At 40.6% G+C, this 21,028-nt stretch overlaps 1 protein-coding gene and 1 long non-coding RNA gene across 23 annotated transcripts in view; one reads left to right on the top strand and one right to left on the bottom strand.

Moving 5' to 3' along the window:
- Positions 1–16,693, top strand: part of CPQ (carboxypeptidase Q) — a 567,207-nt gene extending 550,514 nt beyond the window's left edge. For all 22 annotated transcript variants that reach the window (XM_069600550.1, XM_069600568.1, XM_069600545.1 and 19 more), the window contains one exon: positions 16,153–16,693. In XM_069600550.1, coding sequence (XP_069456651.1) covers positions 16,153–16,316 — 164 coding nt within the window. In that variant the 3' untranslated portion in view covers positions 16,317–16,693. The remainder of the gene's footprint in view (positions 1–16,152) is intronic.
- Positions 6,896–10,563, bottom strand: LOC138445955 (uncharacterized). The gene is made up of 2 exons (XR_011259064.1): positions 10,453–10,563; positions 6,896–8,931 (listed from the first exon to the last, which is right to left on the bottom strand). It is a non-coding gene; the product is annotated as an uncharacterized lncRNA (long non-coding RNA).
- Positions 16,694–21,028: the final 4,335 nt, after the last annotated feature.

Below are 21,028 nucleotides of genomic sequence, written 5' to 3'. Positions count from 1 at the left end.
GTAGTTCTTTCCCCAGAAGCTGGTGTGAAAATTTGACTATATTTTGCAGCTGTATTCAAGTGGTCTGTGATCTTTTTGAAACCAATTGACTTACGCAAAAGTGTGGACATACTTATTTTGGATAAATCCATGCTATCTGACATATAAACAAACAATAAAGAATCGAAAGGAGTCTAGAGGTGCTCCCTCCCAGATCAATTTTCCTCATTGGCCTGGGCTGCCTGTAAACTGATTCACAAGGTACCATTCTCCTTTTTCTGGACTTTGATTGCGTATTTTTCGCTAGTGGTGGTGTTGCTCAGTGGCCTAGTCATGTGCTACTCTTTGTACACCATGGACTGCAGCACGCCAGGCCTCTCTGTCCCTCATCATCTCTCAAAGTTTGCCCAACTTTATGTCCATTTCATTGGTGATGCCATCCAGCAATCTCATCCTCTGACACCCTCTTCTCCTTCTGCCCTCAATCTTTCCCAGCATCAGGGACTTTTCCAATGAGTCAGCTGTTCGCATCCGATGACTAAAATACTGGAGTTTCAGCTTCAGCATCAGTCCCTCCAACGAGCATTCAAGGTTGATTTCCCCTAAGACTGACTGGTTTGATGTCCTTGCTGCCCAAGGGACTTTCAGGAGTCTTCTCTAGCATCACATTTAGTGTTACTTTTTATTATTTTTAATGCTGCTATCTTTTTAGATGAGTTTTTTTTTTTTAGTAGTAAAGCTTTCTTCTGTATATTTCCTATTTTCTGTTGTACAACTTCCCATGACCTTCACACTATGATATCCAAAAATGAAAAAGCCCATCTTGGTAGAGACTCTTGGTCCCTCTAGCCCAGAATTCTACTGCTGACAATAGCCCCCAAAGCCATTTTGTGGAGGACTTGGCTGCCCACCTTGCCATGACCTCTAAAATTTGGAGTGCATACTCTAAAATAATGTCATAACTCTTTGTAACCCAACATAGCTTGATCAGCTCTGAATTTAGTTAGATCCCTTTCAGTTCAGTTCAGTTCAGTCGCTCAGTTGTGTCTGACTCTTTGTGACCCCATGAATTGCAGCACACCAGACCTCCCTGTTCATCACCAACTCCCAGAGTTCACTCAAACTCATGTCCATTGAGTCAGTGATGCCATCCAGACATCTCATCCTCTGTCGTCCCCTTCTCCTCCTGCCCCCAATCCCTCCCAGCATCAGAGTCTTTTCCAATGAGTCAACTCTTCGCATGAGGTGGCCAAAGTACTGGAGTTTCAGCTTTAGCATCATTCATTCCAAAGAAATCCCAGGGCTGATCTCCTTCAGAATGGACTGTTTGGATCTCCTTGCAGTCCAAAGGATTCTCAAGAGTCTTCAACACCACAGTTCAAAAGCATCAATTCTTCGGGTCTCAGCTTTCTTCACAGTCCAACTCTCACATCCATACATGACTACTGGAAAAACCATAGCCTTGACTAGACAGACCTTTGTTGGCAAAGTAATGTCTCTGCTTTTGAATATGCTATCTAGGTTGGTCATAACTTTCCTTCCAAGGAGTTAGAGTCTTTTAATTTCATGGCTGCAATCACCATCTGTAGTGATTTTGGAGCCCAAAAAGATAAAGTCTGACACTGTTTCCACTGTTTCCCCATCTATTTGCCATGAAGTGATGGGACCAGATGCCATGATCTTCGTTTTCTGAATGTTGAGCTTTAAGCCAACTTTTTCACTCTCCTCTTTCACTTTCATCTAGGGACAATTTTAGCCTGGGTAGGGGCAGGCAGGAGAGGGGACATGGAGATCCACAATGTAACTGGAAGGGCTAGTGTGGGTTCTCAAAACTGATTCCAATTCCCAGTAGTGACACCAATCCTCAGGTGGGCTGCCTTGAACAGTGAGAAAGACCCAGCTGCTCCTGTTCTTCGTCTCATAGCCGGTTAGATCCCTATGCGCGGCAAAACATTCCCTTCAGTCCTACAGCAAGCGTAACCTTTTGATTGTCAGCATAGTTTTATCAAAGTTTCTTTGAATGAGTAAAATACCCCCCTTCTCCTTTTTTGTAACTTTTTTAAAACCTATTTAAAGATTGTAAAAATAATACAACTCTTCCTTTTATGAAAACTATGACCTCTTTTTCCTGATAGACTATAGGGAAGTGCTTTAGTGCTTTAATATTAATAACAAACTTTTTTTTTAAAGTAAGTTTTACAAATCCACCAACCTGGCCATGTGGCAGTGAGTATCACTAATCAGAGGTTTGTAGTCTCCCTTGCAGCCTCTCTCATGAATGGACATCTTCCTATTGACCTGTTGTCCTCCAAAACAGTAGTCATTTACAATGGCTGTCTCCAGCTGCCGCATGTCCCCAGCATTCCTGCAATACCCCTGCTAGCCAGCCTTCCAGAATCATTCATATTCAGTGCAGGAAGTAAGCCTACACATGTCCATGCAATACTCCCAACTTCTCTCTTTCCTTTGTGTCTTCTTGCCAACAGAATGGAGGTGGCACGCAGAAACAAAGGTTTCTATCTACCAACAGCTGTCTTCCACTGCACATGCAGCTTTGTAACCTGTATATATCTGTACCCAGAAATCAAAATCTTTCCATTTGAACACAACTGTAGAAAACCAGGATGATTTTAAGACTTTCATTATAAACTCCACCCTGGCACCAATTTTTAGTCTTTCCAACTCTGAAGACCCATGTGCATTGAATATTCTCACAGTGTTCTCTGTCAGAGACAGTTTTTACTGATGTTTTCTTCGGAGCATCGTTCTCAGGTATGGAGAGAACCGCAGAAAGGCATTTACGAGAGTCGCACTGACTCAGACAGGTGGGAGCTTTATTGACATCAGGCCATGAAAGAAGAATGGGCAATCATTTCTATATGGACAAAGGGGGATTAATAAATTAGGACTGACGAGTAAACACGAGTAAGATTCAAAATTACACCTCCCAGAAGAAGTGTCAATATTAGTTTGAGTTGCAAAACAAGGTAGATGCAGAGAGTGGTATTCTTTATAGCTACATATGGAAGCTGTGGCTACACATGCACAAATATAAAATTACAAACTCCAAGATAAGGAACCAATCATATATGAATGTGGTTGTACTTTTAAGGTTTCTAGGCAAGTGGTATTAAATTATAGTTTTCCGAAGGGCAAAATCATGACTCATGGGGAAGGTACAAGGCAAGTCAGGAGAGAAATTAGGATATTAAGAGGTGGGTGGTAGATGCTGAAGACAAGTCCAATTTTATACACACACACACACACACATACACACACACACACGTGTTTTTCTATGTATAGAGAGAGACACATATTGATATATACACATACATTTACATTAATATGTGTGTGTCTGTGTATAAAATTTGCTTTTCTTTTCCCCCCAACAGTCTTCATAACTGGGGACCATACAGGGAGAAGGCAGAAGACCAGCCCTTATGTTGGTGACCACCTTGCCCGGTGCTTTTAGAGTAATCATGGATAAAATCATAGACGGGATCCATGAGTCACTGAACTTTGGAGAAGAAACATGAATGTGATTATTGCTTTAAGGTTTAAGGTTGTAGATGGGTGGTATTAACTTATAACTTTCTAAAAGGTAAAATCATGATTCACATGCAAATGAAAAATGAACGCGTGTCATGTCCAAGATTTTATTCAATTCATTCATTAATATGAGAATCAGTAAGATATTCACACTAATTCAAAGAACTTTTGAGAAACTGAGTGTGTGTGATTTAATAAATATTAACCTAAGATTCCCTAGATAAAAACTTGTTAACTGGTTAATGTTTTAGAGGCCAATAAACTGTAACCTTCAGAACTAACTGTTCTATGGGACAGAAATAATTTTCAACTCTACTAGACTAAATATCTATGAGTTAACATAAAACATCACTAAGTCTGAGACCTTTAATCAGTAGTAAGCAACGAGTCAAACCAAGTACATCGTCCTAGATAGGATGGACTTCACGTGGACTTTGTCCCCGAATGACACTGGAAGTATACGCTACCCACCTTTCTGCTTTATTTTCAAATTGTGGATAATTTCCATAACAGTGGTGAAAAGTAAAGGGGCATATTGAGTAGTACAGAATAGTGTTTAGATCTCAGCTTATCCGTGAAATATCCCATGTTTTTGGTAACAAGAATCTTCTTGTCTTTCACCAAGGCAGCAAGTGAGAGGAGAATCCCCAGAAAATAGGATTTACTTAGCAAAATTACTATAGAGTCAGAGAATGCAGTCAGTATATATCTCTACTTTTGCCCCATTAGATGTTTAATAATTCATTCATTTATCCATTCAGTGATCCAACAAACAGTTACTGAGCGCTTACTACCTGCCAGGCATTGGGAATTAGAGTGAAAAAGACAAAGCCCTTGCTCTTACTTTCTAATGGGAAAGCCAGGCAGCAAATAATGAAATCATTATAAGACTAACATAGATTTAGGTAGTAGAAATTGCTATGAAAAGTGAGGGGAAAGAAGCAGGGTAAGAGTGTAATGAATGATCAGAGGGGAGGGGTGGGTTTTAGATGGGATGGTGTTTAGCTCCTGGGAGGACTGGCAGGCCCTGCAGGGTATGGCCCAGCAGGAACAGAGGACTTAGTGTAAGGAGAGGTTCTGCCATCCATCTTCTGACGAGTAGTCCCAGGCTGCCTGCGCCCATTGTCGGAACGTGGTTGAGCCTTCACTCTAGCTCATGGCCCAAGATACCTCCAGCTTGAATTTCCATCTTCTTGTCATGAAGCAAAATAGGGATGGGGGACTAGTGCTGAGAGTGGAGCAAACCACACACACACAGTTCTCCACCAGGGAAAATAAAAACTCTTACAGGTGTCCTGGGATAGGGCAGGGAGAGAAGGCGCAGGAAACTGGTTAGGAGCAGAGTGTTCAGGTCAGAGATACCTGGATTTGAATCCTGTCTCTATCACTTACTACCATGGAACTCCAGTTATTCAAGTCAATTTTCCATGTGTCAGTGAGGTATGATAGTCATTCCCTCATGGCGTCACTTGGAAAATTAAATGAAATAAACTCCAAAAAGCCCTAGACACACTGGAAGTCCTCAACAAATAGTATTGTTCCTGTCATTCCTGCAGTTTGGGAGAGCCTGTAGTGCTATCTTCATGTAGCAGTAATTAATTAGTCTTATTACAGCCATACAGTTCTTCAGCGTTATGGGAAGACGGATCATTATCATAGAGTTTGCTACTGCTAAGTCGCTTCAGTCATGTCTGACTCTGTGCGACCCCATAGACGGCAGCCCACCAGGCTCCCCTGTCCCTGGGATTCTCCACTCCAACACTGGAGTGGGTTGCCATTTCCTTCTCACAGAGGAACTGGAGGTCCTCCAGATATGTGGGTATTGACCTTTGATCTGTGGTCAAAATTATCCTAGCCACCAATTCAAGTTTTCCAAAGAGATGGAAGGAGGAAGGTCTTAGTGACACTTGAAACCTTTTAGCACATGCTTGGAAATTCCTGGGTGAGAATTTAGAAAGTAAAATTATAATCCTTTTCATGGAGTTTTGATCTGGGATGTTTTTCCAGTTCTGCTCCTGTCCTGTCATTTCCTTTGTTTTACTGTTCTTTTCTTTTGTAAGTTGCTTCTCCTCTGGAGTGCTAGGGGTTAGGAAGCTATTAATTACCTGCACCTCACTCTAATTTTCAATGAAATTTAATATAGTAAGGATAAAACTGCCCCCTTTGAAAAGAGAGATTAAATGTCTGCAAATTTCACAAATTGATTTTCTAATTGTTTTGGTAATAATGTTTCTTCATCTGATAATGTTGCTGAAAGAAATAATTTTAATTAAACTTTAAATGTAATTGTATATTTTATCCAAGAGACTAACTATTCTTGCAGGGAATAAGTTAAGGCCATAACATTCTTCTCTAACCCCATAATTATTATGATCAGGAAATGTCTGTAATACATTACACTGTAATTAAATTGCATACCCCAGACTGTTCAAGATCTGTTTATAAAGGAGAAATGGATTTTCCACAGCTGCTTGCCTGTGAGTGTATCCTTCATGAAACATTGCGGCAGTCAATGTATGCCCGGAAGTAACAGACGAATTGAAACTCTGAAAGCTTTCAAATGCCTTTCAAAAACTTCTCATAACATGAATTGCTTAATTTGTGTACATGAAAACCCACTGATTACATATGAATGAGTCAACCTACGATAAGAGGGGGCCATGAGAATCTTTGTGTATTTACCACCCATCTCTTCAGAAATTAGCACATATTCATTTAACCTTGTTCCAATATCCTGCCTGGACCACGGTCATTGATGGGATCGCTCTGTGAAGACTGGAATCTGCTGTGAGCAATGAGGGGCAGGTCAGGTATTTCTTACAATATTCACTGGACCATCTTCACCCAGTCACACAGCTGGAAAAAATTTAGTGAGATGAAAGTTTACAGAAAGGGATTCAGAGAGGAGAGAGAAGCGGGGAGAGCCAGAGGAGAAGAGAAAATAATCCAAACCCAGGTCATGGCAGGGTCACATAGAATAGACCTCACAGCCCAACTGGTTCTTCTTGAAGAATGATCATCAGGCTTCCCTGGTGGCTCTTGATAGAAGCCTCCTGCCAACGCAGAAGACATGGGTTTGATTCCTGGACCGGGAAGATCCCACATGCCACAAAGCACCTAAGCCCATGAGCCACAACTGCTGAGTCTGTGCTCTAGAGTCCAGGAGCCAGCATTACGAAGCCTGTGCACCCTAGAGCTCATGCTCTGCAACAAGAGAAGCCACCACAATGAGGAGCCCGCGCATCACAGCTAGGGAGGAGCACACCCCCCCTCAGCCCCGCTTTGCTGCAACTAGAGGAAAGCCCACCCGGCAACAAAGACCCAGTGCAGCCAAAACTAAGTAAATAAAAATTTTAAAAAACACATCAGAACCTTGATTTATTAAATGAGAGATTTAAATCCTTCAAGTTGTATTTAATCGGTCATGCTGTTGTGGATATGTTGGGTCAACCTTGTGGATACATAATACCTATAACAATGTATTAACTGAGTGCCTAGTCATCCTCACCAGCATCTTGAACTTGGGTATCATCAGCGCTGATTCGTTCATGAATGAGGAAAACTGAGGCTGGGTGGCCTTGCGTGATTTGCCTGAATTCACTCAAGTTTAAATTTGAACCCAGTCATACCTGATGCTAACCCCTATGTTCTCTCAGCTGTATCTCCCTGTCTAGGTCCAGTTCCTTGACTGATAAGCTCAAGGACATATCTTCACATCCTTATATTCCAAACTTCCATCAGAACTAACTTCCTAAAGGTGAACTACCCTGAGCCTGCTGTAGTTTATTTCCAAGGGGTGAATGTTGGCCTTCAGAGCAGACTCCTTCCTACCAGCTTTCTATTTCTAAAAACCATATACAATGGAATATTACTCAGACTTAAAAAGAAACGCACTTGAGTCAGTTCTAGTGAAGTGGATGAACCTACACAGGGTGAAGTCAGAAAGAGAAAAACAAATATCATATATTAACTCATAATATACGGAATCTAGAAAGATGGTACTGATGAACCTATTTGGAGGGCAGCAATGCAGACAAAGACATAGAGACTAGACGAATGGACATGGAGCAGGGGGAGGAAGAAGAGGGTGGGATACATGGAGAGAGTAAAATGGAAACATATATGTTACCATATGTGAAATAGATAGCCAGTGCGAATTTGCTGTGTGACTCAGGGGATTCAGAGCGGGGCTCTGCAACAGCCTAGAGGGGTGGGATGGGGAGGGTAGTGGGAGGGAGGTTCCAGAGGGAGGGGACAGGTGTACCTATGGCTGATTCATGTTGATGTTTGGCAGAAACCAACACAATCGTTTGTTCAGTACCTCAGTCATGTCCAACTCTGTGTCCACGGACTGCAGCACGCCAAGCTTCCCTGTCCATCACCATCTCCCAGAGCTTGCTCAAACTCATGTCCATTGAGTCGGTGATGCCATCCAACCATCTCATCCTCTGTCGTTCCCTTCTCCCCCTGCCTTCAATCTTTCCCAGCATTAGAGTCTTTTCCAATGAGTTGGCTCCTTGTATCAGGTGGCCACAGTATTAAAGGTTCAGCTTCAACATCAGTCCTTCCAGTGAATATTCAGGACTGATTTCCTTTAGGATTGACTGGTTGGATACCCTTGCAGTTCAAGGGTCTCTCAAGAGTCTTCTCCAACACCATAGTTCAAAAGCATCAATTCTTCGGCCCTCAGCCTTCTTTATGGTCCAACTCTCACATCCGTACATGACTAGAGGAGAAGCCATAGCTTTGACTATATGGACCTTGTTGGCACAGTAATGTCTCTGCTTTTTAATATGCTGTCTAGGTTTATCACAGATTTTCTTCCAAGGAGCAAGCCTTTTTCAATTTCATGGCTGCAGTCACTGTCCACAGTGATTTTGGAGCCCAAGAAAATAAAATCTATCACTGTTTCCATTGTTTCAATTATCCTTCAGCTAAAAATAAATTTAATTGTAAAAAAAAATCATTTTTAAAAAAAAGGAAAAAGAAATTTGATGATTCCCTGTTCAGAACTCACATACCTGTCAAAGACACTGTGCCATTTACCCCTAAGGATAGTTAAGATTTCCCCCGTTGCCCCCACCCTGTATTGTCAGGTGCTCTCAGAAACTGAAATGCAGGCTGTCCCTCCGTGCTGGTCTTTCCAAGCAGTGGTTGTCACTGATAAAACGCCTCCTTGGAACCACAGAGACAAAGCTGCAAGGCTGCCAGCAGGCCGGCTCTCATATCTCCTGTGGTTATCAGTGTTCTCATTGGTGGTACCAGATCTTCTGGAACTGTTTCAGTTTTGTAAAATGTTCATGGGAACGTCGATGGTCTCTGAGGAAATGCTTTCCTTAAGTCACCAGTTTCTGAAGGGAGGCAGCCAAGTTCCCAGCCATCTGGCAGTCAGTTTCTTTCAGTCTGAGACAGAAATGGAATTTCAGAGGGCATGCACAAATATTTCTTGCATCTATTTTTTCAGTAAGGAATTTGGAGCCTTAGTCTGTCACCCACCATGCCGAGTCTTTAGGAAACTAAATGGGGGCAAACCAGCCCTGAGCGAGCCGTAGTCTGCCTGTTGGAGTTAAATGTCCTTTCCTGTTTCTGCAGGCGCACAATTGTGACTGACCTATCTAGCTTTAGTGACTTTCATTCTGTGAAATCCTTGATGCCCTCCTTAACACATCCATGAATAAGACATCCACCCCAAGTTAACTGGGATCCAGAGAGCACGTGCTTCTCACCAGCTTTAACTAGATCCAAAATGTCATGATTTCTGTTAAACTGCTTCTTTTTCCTACCAGAGTAAACATGCCGATTTGTCTCTCCTGGGTTGTGCTGTGAGTTCATGGCACAAGTTGTCTTCTAGTTTAAAAATGGACTGCTGCCCTTTTCACTGTTTGCGGGTTTGGCTATCTTTGTCCACACACTGTTCAGAGAATTTCAGAGGCTGGGGTATCATCGTCTGGCCCTGATCTTTGTCACTTGTCCCCCAAATTGTACCTTCTCCCCAACCGTCTCCTCATCACCACAGTCGTTCATGCAGTTCCAGCTCCACATTTTTCTGGGATGTCTCCCTAAGGTGCAGCTCCAGTCTCCCCATCTTCTTGCCTGTTGCCCCCCCAGTCGCTCCCCATTTAAGGACTACATTCAGTCTATTTTCAGCCTTATTTAGGACTTTTCATGGATAAATCAGTTGCCAGCTTTATCTGCCTGAAATTAACCCACATCACTCAAACTGGAATGCTCCCGTGTTCTGTTCACCTCTCTGCTGACATCCCAAGTGCTTGGGCTAGATACTCTTTCACTACTCCGTATCAGTCCTCACCTTTCTCTACCCGATACTGTGCCCTGGGAGGCGAACTCTTACGGACTACCCTCTGGCTTATGATTGGGTTTGGCCAAGGGAGCCCAGTCGGATATGAGAGGCACCAGCGGGGACTAATTCGCTGGCTTCTTTAGACCCGCGCAGCTCCTCTGGTGGCCCTCTCCAGCAGATGGAACCGTAGCTATCGCTGCTTTCTTCTGTGCCTCTAAGGCTGAGAGGTGGTGATGGCCTTCCTTGCAGCTCCTTTAGCATCCCTTACTAGTTTCATTTAACCCTGACCACTCTTTGTAAATAATCCTTTCATTAAATTTTCCCAGTTTTCTCCTTGGAGTGTCCCATCTGTTTCCTACAAAGGCTCTAACTGTCACAGCACCCTCAAGCCTCAGTTCACATATAAAATTTGCTGATTTCATTCATTCGCTTTGCAAATATACATTCATCATCTATTTGCTGTTACATTTTAGGCTTTTTGTGGTTGTTCAGTTGCTAAGTCATGTCCAACTCTTTGCAAGCCCATGGACTGAAGCCCGCCAGGCCTGCCTGTCCCTCACTATCTCCCGAAGTCTGCCCAAGTTCATGTCCATTGAGTAGGTGATGCCATCCAACCATCTCACCTTCTGCCGACCCCTTCTCCTGTCGCCTTCAATCTTTCCCAGCAACGGGGTCTGTTCCAGTGAGTCAGCAGTTCACATCAGGTAGCCAAAGTATTGGAGCTTCAGCTTCAGCTGGTGACAGAGTAGAGAACAAAACAGTGTTCTTGCCTTCAGGAAACTTACAACATAGTGGAGAAAACAAATGTGAAACAGGCAATTCTAAGAAAGAATGGTGACGATTCCAACAGAAGAAGTACGGGGAGCACACAGCGAGGGTGCCTAACATAGGGCTCAGGAAAGGTCATTCAACTACTCAAAGTATCCACTGTTTTTTGTTCTTCCGCCACAGCATTCAGTACATTCTGATTGTGTTGTTATCACTTGTGGACACATTTTTGCTGCCTCTACTGCAGAATAAGCTTTTGAGAGCAGAGACTGTCTTTCTCACCTTTATATCTTAGCCCACTGCTAGAATGTTGTAGGAACTCAAGTACTTGTCCAGTTGAATTGGATAGAACCTTCTGAACACTTATGAACCTCAGCTCTAGCCCACACACTGAAGGGTGTACATCATTAGGCTGGATAATAGTGAGACTCCGCCCTTTCAGAGCTGTTTGAGAAACAGAAAAGATGTTTTATTAGCTTAGAAAGCAAAAAATCACTGAACAGGAAGAAACCTCCTCAACGCTGGTGAAGGGTTCAATAGGTGTTATCAGCTTAATACACCCTGTTTTGGATATTTGCCGACAGGTATTGGAATCTTTAATTGTCACAGTTGAGAGCTGAGCTTTCTTTTATCTATTTACTTTGCTTCAGTGGCTTGTGTTATGTTTGATAGCATCATAGTTGAACTCAGTGTGAAATACGAATGAATACAGAGAAATTCGTATCTTACTCCAGAGCACGGAGTTTGGGAAGATAAGTACAAGAAAACCTTGGTACAAAGTTTTTAAAACTTGGGTTGGTGGAAAGAAAAGCTGGATAGCATTCTGAGGCAATAGAGGGCTCAAGAACAATGAGACTGTCCACTGCACAGACCAGGAAGGAGAGGAATAGGAGAAGAGAACAATGGCAACATGGTAGACCAGAAGCTCCGAGACACATCATGCCACCCCCGCCCCCCCAAAAAATAATTGTTGGGTAAAATGATGACCATCTTCCTATAATACATGGCTTAGTAAGGCAAAGTAAGGGAATTCCTCAGAGGTGAAAGATGAAGTGAGAATCTGTAAGAAGTGAGTAAACTCCAGAGCCTTTGTCTGAGGGTATCTTTGCCCATCCTTTTTCTCCTAGAGCATGGATTTTAAAGAGCAGTGAGTGCTTCTGGGACAGGAGACAAAACTTAGGATCCTAGTGTCATTTATTGATTAACCTTAGATAAATATGTAAGCTATTGAGATATCAGTCATTTGAGATCTCCAGTGAGAAAACTGATATAAAGTGTGTAACTTCCAAACAAGAAGAGTTGGGGAGGTGGCGGAGGAATAATAGGAGGGGGAAAAAATTACACAAGGAGAGCAAGAAAGGAAAGGAAAAAACAACAGAAAACAAATAAACAAATAGAAAGCAAACATTGAGATGGTATAAATGAGTCCAAGTTAACAATAATCGGAATCTACATTAATGAATTATAACCTCCAGTTAAAACCAAAGATTATTAGACTAGTTTTTAAAATTGAACTTTATTCATAAGAGAATTCCCTAAAAATATAAGGACAGAGGCAGACTGCAAATAAATTGATGGGAAAAGGCACAAAAAGAATGAGGTAAGGAAAGGAGATTGTTATTAAATATTAGGAAAACTAGATTTCAAGACAAAAAGCATTACTACAAATGGCAAGGATGACCACATATTAATAAAGATGTTCAATTTATTAATACCAGAAAGATGTGATTCCAAGTTTGTGTGCTCCTACACGCATAAACTTTCAGTTCAGTTCAGTTCAGTTGCTCAGTAGTGTCCAACTCTTTGCGACCCATTGAATCACAGCACACCAGGCCTCCCTGTCCATCACCAACACCCAGAGTTCACTCAGACTCATGTCCATCGAGTCAGTGATGCCATCCAGCCATCTCATCCTCTGTCATCCCCTTCTCCTCCTGCCCCCAATCCCTCCCAGCATCAGAGTCTTTTCCAATGAGTCAACTCTTCGCATGAGGTGGCCAAAGTACTGGAGTTTCAGCTTTAGCATCAGTCCTTCCAAAGAAATCCCAGGGTTAATCTCCTTCAGAATGGACTGGTTGGATCTCCTTGCAGTCCAAGGGACTCTCAAGAGTCTTCTCCAACACCACAGTTCAAAAGCATCAATTCTTCGGCGCTCAGCTTTCTTCACAATCCAACTCTCACATCCATACATGACCACAGGAAAAACCATAGCCTTGACTAGATGGGCCTTAGTCGGCAAAGTAATATCTCTGCTTTTGAATATGCTATCTAGGTTGGTCATAACTTTTCTTCCAAGGAGTAAGCATCTTTTAATTTCATGGCTGCAATCACCATCTGCAGTGATTTTGGAGCCCAGAAAAATAAAGTCTAACACTGTTTCCACTGTTTCCCATCTATTTCCCATGAAGTGATGGGACCAGATGCCATGATCTTTGTTTTCTGAATGTTGAGCTTTAAGCCAACTTTTTCACTCTCCTCTTTCACTTTCATCAAGAGGCTTTTTAGTTCCTCTTCACTTTCTGCCATAAGGGTGGTGTCATCTGCATATCTGAGGTTATTGGTATTTCTCCCGGCAATCTTGATTCCAGCTTGTGTTTCTTCCAGCCCAGCGTTTCTCATGATGTACTCTGCATAGAAGTTAAATAAGCAGGGTGACAATATACAACCTTGACGTACTCCTTTTCCTATTTGGAACCAGTCTGTGGTTCCATGTCCAGTTCTAACTGTTGCTTCCTGACCTGCATACAGATTTCTCAAGAGGCAGGTCAGGTGGTCTGGTGTTCTCATCTCTTGAAGAACTTTCCAGTTTATTGTGATCCACACAGTCAAAGGCTTTGGCATAGTCAATAAAGCAGAAATAGATGTTTTTCTGGAACTCTCTTGCTTTTTCCATGATCCAGCAGATTCTGGCAATTTGATCTCTGGTTCCTCTGCCTTTTCTAAAACCAGCTTGAACATCTGGAAGTTCACAGTTCACATAGTGCTGAAGCCTGGCTTGGAGAATTTTGAGCATTACTTTACTAGCATGTGAGATGAGTGCAATTGTGCGGTAGTTTGAGCATTCTTTGGCATTGCCTTTCTTTGGGATTGGAATGAAAACTGACCTTTTCCAGTCCTGTGGCCACTGCTGAGTTTTCCAAATTTGCTGGCATATTGAGTGCAGCACTTTCACAGCATCATCTTTTAGAATTTGAAATAGCTCACTGGAATTCCATCACCTCCACTAGCTTTGTTCATAATGATGCTTTCTAGGGCCCACTTGACTTCACATTCCAGGATGTCTGGCTCTAGGTGAGTGATCACACCATTGTGATTATCTTGGTCATGAAGATCATTTTTGTACAGTTCTTCTGTGTATTCTTGCCACCTCTTCTAATATCTTCTGCTTCTATTAGGTCCATACCATTTCTGTCCTTTATCGAGCCCATCTTTGCATGAAATGTTCCCTTGGTATCTCTAATTTTCTTGAAGAGATCTCTAGTCTTTCCCATTCTATTGTTTTCCTCTATTTCTTTGCATTGATCGCTGAGGAAGGCTTTCTTATCTCTCCTTGCTATTCGTTGGAACTCTGCATTCATATGCTTATATCTTTCCTTTTCTCCTTTGCAAAATCAATTCTGATTCTAAGTGGATGAAAAATTTAAAAATGAAAAGCAAAGCTTTAAAAGTTTTAGACTAGGACCCTAGGAACTATTTTTTGTGATATAAAGGTAAGGAAGGATTTCTTAAACAACAGAAAAAAGTAAAAATCATAAAGGAAAGTCTTCATAAATTCAACTATATTAAGAGTAAGAGCATCTATTCATCTAAATGCATGCTAAACAGAATGAAAAGAGTCACAAGCTGGGAAATGATTTATATAAACTGACCACCAACAAAAGGTTAGTATCTAAAATATATCAAGAACTCCTACAAACCAATAAGAAAAGGAAAATCGATTTAAAATAGGCAAGGGGCATGAACAGGCATTTCATGGAAAAGAAATGACCAAAAAATGCATATATGAAAACATAATCTCATTAATAATTTTAAAAATTAAAATCATGTGAGATAATATTTCACATCCACTAGATAAGCAGAAACTAACAACACTGAGTGCTAAAGAAGATGTGAGGCAAGAGGAAGACTCATATAATAACAATGGGAGGATAAACCGAAAAGGAATACATTTTGGAAATACGTGATGAAATTAAACATACGCATGCTCTGTAGCCCAACAATTACACCCCTACGTTTAGAGCCTGGAGGGTGTTGATTATATTTATTTGGAAAAACCATAAAGAAAAGCAAGGAGTGGCTAACACACAGCAGAACAGGATAGTGGGTCCCTCTGGAGAGAGGAAGGATCCATGGGGTTGTGAGAAGGAGCTCATAAAATGGGCTTTATAGGTAATGGTGATGCCTTTTTTGCATTGAATCATGGGCATATGTGAACTTTTATATTGTCACCCTTTATAATATACATTTTTGTTCTATACAATCTTATGTATGTATGGTATATATTTTAATAAAATGGTAAGTAAATAAATAATTAGGCCTGAGGCGAAAGAACCTGCAGAGTGGGCCCAGTAGGTTCTGAAGGATGACTAGGAGGTGTGAAGATTCCCTGAGGCTCTGATCCATAACTAAAGTAGATGAACGCCTCACTAGAGTGAGAAAGTGAAAGTCGCTCAGCTGTCTCCGACTCTTTGCGACCCCATGGACTATACGGTCCATGGCATTCTCCAGGCCAGAGTACTGGAGTAGGCAGCCTTTCCCTTCTCCAGGGGATCTTCCCAACCCAGGGATCAAACCCAGGTCTACCGCATTGTAGGCAGATTCTTTACCAGCTGAGCTACCATTCCCTGAGGCTCTGATCCATGACCAAACTAGAAAAAGACCTCACTGGAGTAAGAAGAAAGTTCTTAAGGGTGGTAGAGACTCCTGTTGGTGGGGCTTGCTGGGAAATTTCATGGAAAGTGACTGAATGACTTGAGAAAAAAATCTTGAGCAAAGGAGTACTGACTTTCTTTTGTATCCAGGGATGTACATAATTTGCACTCTGCTGATACAAAAAAAAAAAAAACCAAACATATATTGTCCTTTTATAAATAGAGGGGACATTTGCATCACTTGCTTTTCAAATAAAGTTTATTTTCCTTCCCATAGCAGGAAGTTCAGAATTAGGCAATGTAGAGCTTACTCGGTGGGCTTGCAATATTTTCTAAACCCAGTCTCTTTCTGTGTTTCCACCTTGCCATTTTTAGTGTGGAGGCTTTTTGCCCCCTGCAGTTCTAAACTTCTCATCTCTTTGAATTCAGCACGAGGGCATTTCCTGACTCTTGTCAACCAAGTTAAGACTTTCCTAGAACTCTCCCATGCCTGCCACTCATATCAGAGTTGTCAGAATGATGCCATACTGCCATTTCCTGCTGCAAGGGAGGCTGGGAATGTCATTATTTTGCCATCACAGCCTGTCCAATAGGAGCAAGGAAGAGGGCCAGTGGTATCTGAACAGCTATTCAGCAATGTCTGTCAAAAGACTTCATTAAGAGTTCTTCCTCTTTTCTCCCCAGGAGCCAGTCTGCTTGATGACCTGTATAAATATTTCTCCTTCCATCACTCCCATGGAGACACCATGACCGTCATGGATCCAAAGCAGATGAATGTTGCTGCCGCTGTTTGGGCCGTCGTCTCTTACGTCGTTGCAGACTTGGAAGAAATGCTGCCCAGGTCTTAGCAAGAAAGAGAGAGGGCACTTTTGTCCTTTCTGGCCAGGAATCCTGGGTCTGCAGCTTTAGGAAGCTCCTCTTCACCCGACAACTTTATTAATCATTTACAAAGCACAACAATTTTTCTTAATTTCTGACATTATCTTTCTTGATACTTTCCAAATTCTGTTTTCCTAGTGTAAAGAATAATCCCACATAGAATCAAATCAAATCCCACCCCCACATAGAATCAAAATATGGTAGAGATCCCACTGGGGGCATTTCTTTATACCACTTACTAAAAATATTGTTTCTATTTCACAAGTAAATACTGGATAAAGCTTTGGAAGACCTCTGGCTTTTATGCATGTATTTATGAACATTAAATCAAATATAGTAACACCAATTTTTTGTTCTAAGTTATTCATTGAAAGGTAGAGGAATACACAATTGTAGTATGGTCTTAATTGAACATATGCAGGCATCTGACTTTCTAATTTATATACTTTGATATTATTAGAATTTTTTAATGAGGTATGAAATTTTTTAATTAATAGAAAAAAATGTTACCACTTGAGGAAAAAAATCAAGTATGTACAATCCAATTTCCTTATTAAAGATCTACCATGAGCAAATGATAATATTATTTTACATTTATGTTTTATATATTTCATATAATATATCTATGAAGTTGGAGCTTATTCATATTTTGCTGATAACAAAACTGAGGCTCATAGGGGAAGACTCTGTGCTACCACTGCAGAGTGTATGGGTTCAACCCCTGGTCAGGGAACTAAGATCCCATATGCAGTGCAGCGTGGTCAAAAAGAAAAAATATTGAGGCTCATAGAAGCTAAATCATATTCACAGAGCAAAACACTTATCCTCATCTAGTCTGAGAATAATCTCTACTATTCTTTCACACACAATGTCCAATATTCAATTTAAAAAATTACAAGACACACCCCAAAATACAAGAAAAACTCATTGTCAAGAGTTAAAGCAATTAAGAAAACCAGACAAAGCAGCATCATATTTCCAGATATTGGAAATATCAGAGAGCAACGTTAACATAACTATGGTTAATATGTTAAAATCTAGTAGGAAAATGGGACTATATACATGAACAGAAGGAGAATTTCAACAGAAAGATGAAAACTATAAAACAGAATCAAATGCAAATACTAAAATAAAATATACAACATCAGAGATGGGTAATTTCCTTTTTGGGCTCATCAGCAGACTGGATAAGGCTGAGAAAAGAATCAATGACCTTGACAATAGGTCAATAAAAATGATCCAAACTAAAACACGAAGAGAAGGAAAAGTGAAGGAAGGCAAACACCAGAATGAATCACCCCAGAGTGTGATCTAATATGTATATGGCCTAATATACATGTAATTTGTTATCAAATGGTCTAATATACACATAACTAAATTCTTGGAAGGAAAAAACAAAGTATCAGTTTTATTAATGGTAATAATTAAAAAGATCTTTCATTCCTGGCAAGGTAGCGGACTGGTCCTTACACTGAACACAAAATGCTGGATGACGTCTGAGAAACACATTTTAAAACATATGAATTAACTGATTAAAAGATAAAGACCATGAGACCGAAAATTAAGTGAAGACATGAACCAAGGTGATAGAGAGCACATTGAGCTTTCTTTTGAACTTAAATTCTGTTTTCACTTTAGTGGCTTGGGGACTCAGCAAATTCCATAGCCTGCCATATTAGGGATACTAGACAACCTCAATGAAACTGAGACCCCCAAGGGACTACGCAGGTTTGATACCTTATCCAGAAAGATCCCACCTTGCCGCACTACTAAGCGCATGCGCCACAGCTATTGAGCCTGTGCCCTAGAGCCCAGGAGCTAGAGTCCCCGCGCTGCAATGGCTGAAGCCTGAGCCTAGAGCCTGCGCTTCACAAGACAAGCCGCTGCAGTGAGGAGCCTGCGCACCACAGCAAGGAGCCTGCACCGCGCAGCAAGGAGTGGCCCCGCTCATCGCAAGCAGAGACAAGCCCGAGCAGCAAAGAGTACTCAGCGCAGCCAAAAATAAGTAAGTAAATAAAATTATACATTAAAAATAACTCTGAGAACCATAAGAAACATTACCGTTTTAAGTGCTGAGTGGAGAGTCCAGAGAAATTCCCACAGATTAAGTTACAATAACTATTAACTCCCAGTAAAAAATAAAATAAAATAAAACAGGAATCATAGCATTCTGAGCAAGAGCAGTACAAAAAAGAAAACAGCAAAATTAATTCACAATATCCTTTGATACTGGAATGTTTAAATTGATTTTCAAATCTATGTCTATAATGTTTAAGGAAGTAAAGAGAAGGGATTGAAAGTAGAAGAGAAAGCAAAGGGATATAATAAGTGACCAAGTGTATTGTAAAAAAAAAAAAATTGAACTTCTCTTTCTACTGAAAACAAATAGAACTTCTATTCTATAAAGTGTAAACTATAGTAAATGAAATTTAAAAATTAGAGGACCAGCATAACTGCAGATAAGAGAATTCATGAACTTAAAGAAAATAGTGAAGAAATTAATGATAATTCAGCATCAAAAGAAAAAGATATGGAAAATATGAATGAGGTTAAAAATATGAAAGCTAGTGTTATATGGTCTAGTTTATGTTTAATCAGGGCTCCAGAAAAGAGGAAGACAGAATCCTCTGAATAATAAATGAAAATTTTCCAGAAATAAATATACCAGTCCACAGAATCTAGAAACCCAATGAATCCTAAAAAGAATAAACAAGAAATCTGCAATGACATGTTATAGAGAAACTACAGACCACAAAAGATACAGGGAAAAGTCATGTAAAATCCTAAATCCATTTATGATAAAAATTAAAGAGGACATCCTTACCTGATGAAAAACTCCTACCAAAAAAAGAAAAAGTTAAAATATCACAATTACCAAGCACTTTCCTTTAATATAAAGAATAAGGCATGAGTGCTTACTGGAGTCATCTGTAGTCAATGGTTTCTTAGATGTCCTGGCCACTATAGAAAGGCAGGGAGGGCAAAGTCAATGAGAAAAAGCAAGAAACTTTTTATCTATAGATAAACATGATTGACTATGTAGAAAATTCAAAGGAACCTACAAAAAAAATCAAAACTAAAAACAAAGTTTAGAAGTTTTAGAGAAAAAATTAACAGATATAATGAGAAGCATGTTCATACATATGCTTAGAAAATGCCACCAAATCTATATTATTTATATTAGTATCTAATAATATAAAATATCTAGAAACAAATTTTACAAAAAGATGTGCAAGTTTCTTTTAGGGAGAAAATCGTAAAACTCCATTCATATATTTTAGTGAAAGTGTTAGTCATCCCCAACTCTTTGTAGCGCCATGGACTATAGCCCACCAGGCTCCTCTGTCCATGGAATTCTCCAGGCAAAAATACTGGAGTGGGTTCTCATTCCCATCTCCAGGGAATCCTCCCCACCCATGGATCGAACTCCAGTCTCCTGCACTGCAGGCAGATTCTTTACTGTCTGGCCCACCAGGGAAGCCCTCATGTATATTAAGACAGAACTAAATTATTAGATAAATACGCCATGTTTAAGTTTTGGAAGACTCAGTAGTAAAGATGTCTATTCTCCCCAAATTTATCTATAGAATCAATGCAATCTCAATCAAAATTCACAATAGGATTTTTTTGGTTTGAGTTCTTAATTTTGGTTTGTTTGTTGTTTTTTTTGTTTACAACCTGATTTTAAAGTGTAATCGGATGACAAAAGACTAACAATAGCCAGCATTCCTGAAAAAGAAAGTGAAAGTAAAGGATCAAAGTAGCCATCAATGTGATTTCCAAACATTTTTATTTTCTTTCTCGGCAAGATTGTACCCTGTTGACCCCTGTAATTTAGTACTACCATGTGCTTTTGACAAAGAAATAGGAGCAGCAGTGGTTACCTCTGGATGAAAATTTTAAGACCTAGTGCATGATTTTGGTAGGCTCTTTCTTCCCCCACCATAATTAAGGACAATGTTCCCAAGAGTGCCTGCTCCAGGAACCTCTTTCCTGAGTGATAATGAGGCATGACCCAATTTCCAGTCTACCCATGATGGACATGATGTATGCACAAGAGATAAATCTTTATTATATACAGACATGGATAATTTGTGAGGTTTTATTATCATAGCTTTCTCTGACTCCTTATCGGATGTAGTATTTCAGATGACATGGCATTAGCACACGGGTAGAGAAATAGACCAATGGAACAGAACAGAGAGTCTAGATCCAGAGCCGCACATTCATGAAGACTTGGTTTATGGCCAGGTTGGTAGAGAAGATCAGCAAAAGAGACAAAGAAAAGACTTCTCAGACAATGCTAGAACAGTTGTCTAATAAGTCAACAATTCGATTCCCACTTCATACCTCTTCTGTAGCATCTTGTTGAGAATAGATTGAAACAAGTGATTAAAGCACTTGCCTGATTTAAAGGCACAATCCCCTGAGAAATATCTGAAAGCACCAAAAAGAGTGCACAGGGCATAGCAGCTTCAGTAAATGTCCTCTGACTAGGGGACATCAGCTCCTTCAATCTGATGGCAAATCCATTTCTCAGTTTCCATTCCTCTGTTCTCTTCTTTGAGGAAATGACAGAAACAAGATGAAAAGTCACATCGTAGAGCCGTGTCAAGAGAGAGCTAACCTGAACACCAGCAGGAAAGTCCTGGCATTCTCTTGAGGCTTAGGCAGGATATAT

The sequence above is a fragment of the Ovis canadensis genome, chromosome 9, assembly GCF_042477335.2.
Source record: "Ovis canadensis isolate MfBH-ARS-UI-01 breed Bighorn chromosome 9, ARS-UI_OviCan_v2, whole genome shotgun sequence".
NCBI lineage: Eukaryota > Metazoa > Chordata > Mammalia > Artiodactyla > Bovidae > Ovis > Ovis canadensis.
The sequence above is the reverse complement of the archived record's forward strand: the minus strand, read 5'-3'. Positions and strand labels throughout refer to the sequence as shown.